This window comes from Palaemon carinicauda, unplaced genomic scaffold, assembly GCF_036898095.1.
Source record: "Palaemon carinicauda isolate YSFRI2023 unplaced genomic scaffold, ASM3689809v2 scaffold3330, whole genome shotgun sequence".
Lineage (NCBI taxonomy): Eukaryota > Metazoa > Arthropoda > Malacostraca > Decapoda > Palaemonidae > Palaemon > Palaemon carinicauda.
In genome coordinates, this window is record NW_027171010.1 from 1 (window position 1) to 5,000 (window position 5,000).

Sequence of the window (5,000 nt, forward strand, 5' to 3'; positions counted from 1 at the left end):
ATTTTCACATGGCGACAGGAAAGACTAGTAATTATTAAGAATTTGGTATTTTCAATTGCCCTACTCTTGGTACCATCAAACTGTCTTTCCTGCCGTCCAGTCTTTAAAGATGGATAGTTTGCTAACTCCTCCTCCTTCCATATGCTTTACTCGAGCGAAAACGCCGACGAGGAGGCAGGCAGCCCGGCCGTCCGACAGTGTCAGAAAGAGAGACACAGAGAAGAGAGCTTAGACCTCACTCACCTGGGAAGGTTCCTGCAATTTTGACTCTTCCGACCTGCCTGTTTTAGGCTAAAGGCCTTTATTGGGTTCCCTGGTCTACGTCACCCTCTTGTGAACATCTGCCAAAATCCATCTGCAACGCCTTTGTGCATGGTTCGACAATGGTGAGTACCAAGAATATATAGGGCTTATTTTTAAGGTTATCATTGCGAACTCTCATTGCCTTGTGTTGCCTATTTCAAGTTTTTCCTGTCTGTCATTTTTAACCTTATGAAGATTAGTAATAGATTTTTGTGGTCAATGTTTTATATATCGTATTCTCTTGTCCTTTCAGGTGATTTAGCTCTCGGACTAGTAACTCTAGCTTATTTATAAATTCACGTTCTTAACACTTGGGTAAGAGAATCGTCAAATACATTGTTTCGAATGGTTATATTTATGACGAATTGTCTCCCATATTACGACCGAGCAAATTTATATTAGGTTTACCGTTCATTTCAGGATGGTGTTCGGTTTCGATGTATCGGCCCTTTTATTTCCTTCCTGATACTAATGTAAACCTCAGTTGCTCAATTGTAAGGTAATTTTAAGTGGGTTATTATTCCGATGGGTATATTCTTCTATATAAATGACCATGACTTTTAGATACTAATCTTCTTGAATATTTCTTTACAGACAGCGAGCGAAGCAGAACGAAGGAAACGCCCTACGATTTACGTGAATTGCCTTGTTCTCCAACCAACTGTTTAACTCCGTTACTACGTTATTTTAAAGGCTTATTTATGTAATAAATATCATATTTAATTACATTTTTCCTTCCAACCTTTTCTTTCTCCCACAGATTTTTATGGTGTTCTGCTTATGGCGCCCAACGTGGGGCAACACAATGAAAGGTGCTTAATGATGGTGCAGATGATCCAGTAGAGAATTGACCACGACCGGGGCTCCCAGTAGTCTCATATTTCTATTTGCAGGACTTGACATTTTCCTTTCCAGGATATTAACATTTCATTTAAATAAATATATTTTTCCTTTTCAGAAAGTTAACATTTTATTATTTTGCATTTGTTATACGTTTGTTATAATGGCTAACTTACAGGTACTGATTGGACAACGAAAAGTCATTCGGAGAAAAGTCACCGAACAATTCAATAGGTCTGACACCTATTCTGCCCTTACACAAGAAGAAAAGTTAGCTATTAAAGGTCTTCTTGTTAATTATAGAAACAAGCTGTCAGAGCTAGATGATCATATCCTCTTGAAGAAATTTCCTGACGTATCTGATGAAGCAGAGTTAGAGCCAGAATTAACAAGTTGCCAGGATTATTTAGATAAAATTGAGTATTGTTTACCATTACTTGAGATTTCCAGGGGTAATAATGGTTCTAATATTCCCGACGTGGCCCGCAGTTTACTGAAACAGCCAACAGCTCCTCTTCCTAAGTTTACAAGTAAAGAAGGAGAAGATTTATTGAAATTTATAGCAGAGTTTGAGGCTACAACTAATGTATTTCAGTATCCTGATAGAGATTTACTTTTATTGCTGAAGCAACAGATAGACGGTCGAGCAAAGACTTTATTATGTTCTCTGGAAGCTGACAAACAGCGTTATGTAGATGCCAAAGAATTATTGATTTCTGCCTTTGCTTCTAAGGAGGTTTGTAAAAACAATGCAATTAGGAAAATTACGGAGTTAAGTCTAAGAGAGGGTGATGACCCCTTCACATTTATTTCCATCCTCCGATCAGTATGTGAAGCAGTCAAGACTTTTAACATTAGAGCGGATGAATTTGTCAGATATTTTGCTTGGCACGGCTTAAATGGTCGCTTTCAGCGTCATTTTATTAATATTACAGGAAAAACTCATCCTTCCTTAAATGACATTATTTCACATTTCTTTGCAGCTTGCGAAAGGTACGAAAGTGACGGGAAAGGTGTTGAAAGTTTGAAATGTAAAGCTTCACGTGTCAAAACATTAACACTCCCTCTTCCTAAAGAGAGTACTACCAGCATGGCTGCGGAAGCAGTAACATATGATAAAGACAGGTCTTCGCCTCAGTGTTCCTTGTGTTCTACGGTTGGAAATAGTGATAAATTTCACTTTATTCATAAGTGCCCTAATTTTCTTTCTCCTACAGATAAAGTGCATATTTTAAAATCTAAAAATGGATGTGTAAAATACGGCCAGTTTAATCATGTCTCCGGTAAGTGCCGTTTTAAATTCAAGAGACGCTGTTCAAATTGTAACAGCTGGCATATGACTTACCTGTGTGATAGGAGTCTGTCACCAGGCAATAACTCTAATAATATTAATAACTGCAAATCCAAGGTGGAAACTTCTCCTCAAATAAGCAGCGGTGTTGCCGTCCTTCCCACTTGTCATGGTGATTCAATTTTACCCACTTTTTCATTTAAAGTTGGGGGAACTGTTTACAGAGGACTGAAGGACAGTGGTTCGCAGAGCACGTTTGTCACTAAGAAATTGGCGGAGGAGAATAATCTTAAAATCATTAACTCAAAGGTAAAGCTAACAGTTAATGGGTTTAATGGTAACAAGGAGTATTTTACTGAAATTGTTGAAGTTCCTGTTACGATCGGAGATAAATCCTTTATAATTTATTGCTTGGTTGTACCAAACATTAATGTAGCATTGAAATTACCTTTGCTTGGTAGATTAGTTGATAAATTTCAGGCACAAGGTGTTAAATTAGCTGATCAATTCCTTAATAAATTTTCTCATGAAATTGATAATGTTCAGCTCATTTTAGGTACAGACTTCGCTTATTGTATTGCAGGTACAGATACAGTTTTTGGAGGAATAAATTCATCGATGTATACTGAGTGTCATGCAGGTATTTTGCTGTCTGGTAGCATTGATTTAATGATTAAGAATATTGATAATTTAGCTGATACGAGAGTGCAAACCTCGGCTGTTAGTAACCCATCTGAGTGTAGTTCTGCTATTCATATCCAGAGTAGTTCCTTTCTGCTGAACTCTAAAGTTGATATTTTTGCCGATGGTGACATTAATACTAACTTTGAGGCAAACTGTTCATTTTCTGTAATAAATGAAAGAGGTATGCTTATGGAGAAACCACTGCAACAGGCCACTGATCAACTTCTAGAGTCTGAATGTAATTATTACTTAAATCACGATCAGAATTTCTACAATGATGAAATTATTGAACTTAACACCAGTTGCAAAATTCTTGCTTTTTTTCAGTACCACATTTAAGTATAAATGAAGTTCCAGAATTATCAACTACCATACCAGCATTTGAGATGCCCACTGAGGTTCAAGCAACTCCTTCCACAGCTCAGGTTATTGAAGTTGCTAACAATGTTATTGATATTAATGATTATTCCAATTTCAGGAAACTTGTATTGATTTTTCGCAATATTTTCTTAGTGGTGCACAAGTGGAAGCTGAAAGCGAAAATTGCTTGCTCACCAGTCGCTAATTACTTTGCCCAGGCTATAAATTACTTGTTAAACAATGAACAAAGAAAGCATTATCCTGAGGTATATTCTTACCTACAGCATGGTCTTAATTCCAGAAAAGACATTCCTCCTATTATAACGCAACTTAATGTATTTTTAGATTCACAGGGTCTTCTGAGAGTTGAGAGTAAATTCAAAAAATGGAATTATGGCTTAAGTGGAAATTACCCTTTATTATTGCACCCAGACAGTCATTTGACCAAACTAATTATTTGGGATGCACACCTCAAATTATTACATTCAGGATGTTATTCTGTATTAACAGAGCTCAGAAAGCATTATTACATCCCTAAACATTTCTCAGTTGTGAAAAAGGCTCTTAAACAGTGTGTTCATTGTCGTAGGTTTAATAATCTTTACATAAGGTTAAATCAGAACTTTTACAGAGACTTCAGAGCAGATCCTCCTACGGTTCCTTTTTCTAACATATTTATGGATTATCTAGGACCCTTCAATACGAAGGATGGAAAAGAGACCCGTAAGGTTTGGTTACTATGTATCACCTGTACTTGGTCTAGGGCAGTTAACCTCAAAATTTGCAGGAGTTTGAATGTTGCAGAATTTTTAAGAGCATTTCAGCTACACTGCTTTGAGTACGGGATTCCTCAACTTTGTATTAGTGATCTTGGGACTCAGTTGGTGGCAGGAGGTAATACCATAACTTCCTTCATTAGTGACCCTCAGACGCAATTATATTTTGAGGAAAATAATGTAAAACCCCTCTCCTTTCAGCAATATTTCAAAGGCTGCAGTGAATTGGGATCATTAGTAGAAGTCTGTGTAAAAATGGTCAAAAGATTAATGTTTGGAGCAATTAAGAATTTTATATTGACGTATGTAGACTTTGAATTTCTTGTCTGTAATATTGTGCATCTCATTAATCGACGACCTATAGCCTTCAAAGAAGCTGTTTGTGCTGAGACTGACAATGTGCCCGAACCAATAACGCCGGAACAGCTCGTGCGAGGCTATGAATTGACTTCTCTAAACCTTATCCCTAATCTTCAACCTCTTTCAGTTGAAGATCCAGAATTTTACCCTGATAATCAAGCTATTTCTCAGAATTACGTAAAGTTGTGTAAAATTAGGCAGACTTTAATAGAGACCTATCATAATGAATTTCTAGGTACTCTGATTCAGCAAGCAGTTGACAGGAAGGGGCGGTATCGACCCGTTACTCATAAATTACTGAAGGTTGGCGATGTTGTATTAATTAAGGAGGAACATACCAAAAGGAATAATTATCCTCTAGGCATAATTTTGGAAGTTTTTAAGAA

At 36.9% G+C, this 5,000-nt stretch overlaps 1 protein-coding gene across 11 annotated transcripts in view; it reads left to right on the forward strand.

The window, feature by feature from the left end:
• The first annotated feature begins 292 nt into the window (after positions 1 to 292).
• LOC137636582 (uncharacterized) overlaps positions 293 to 5,000 on the forward strand; it is a 6,060-nt gene continuing 1,352 nt past the window's right edge. For 5 of the 11 annotated variants that reach the window (XM_068368975.1, XM_068368976.1, XM_068368977.1 and 2 more), the window contains exon 1: positions 293 to 5,000. This exon is cut by the window's right edge and continues 760 nt beyond it. In XM_068368975.1, coding sequence (XP_068225076.1) covers positions 1,307 to 3,457 — 2,151 coding nt within the window. In that variant the 5' untranslated portion in view covers positions 293 to 1,306 and the 3' untranslated portion in view covers positions 3,458 to 5,000. The other 6 variants (XM_068368984.1, XM_068368982.1, XM_068368985.1 and 3 more) reach the window with 6 other exon arrangements.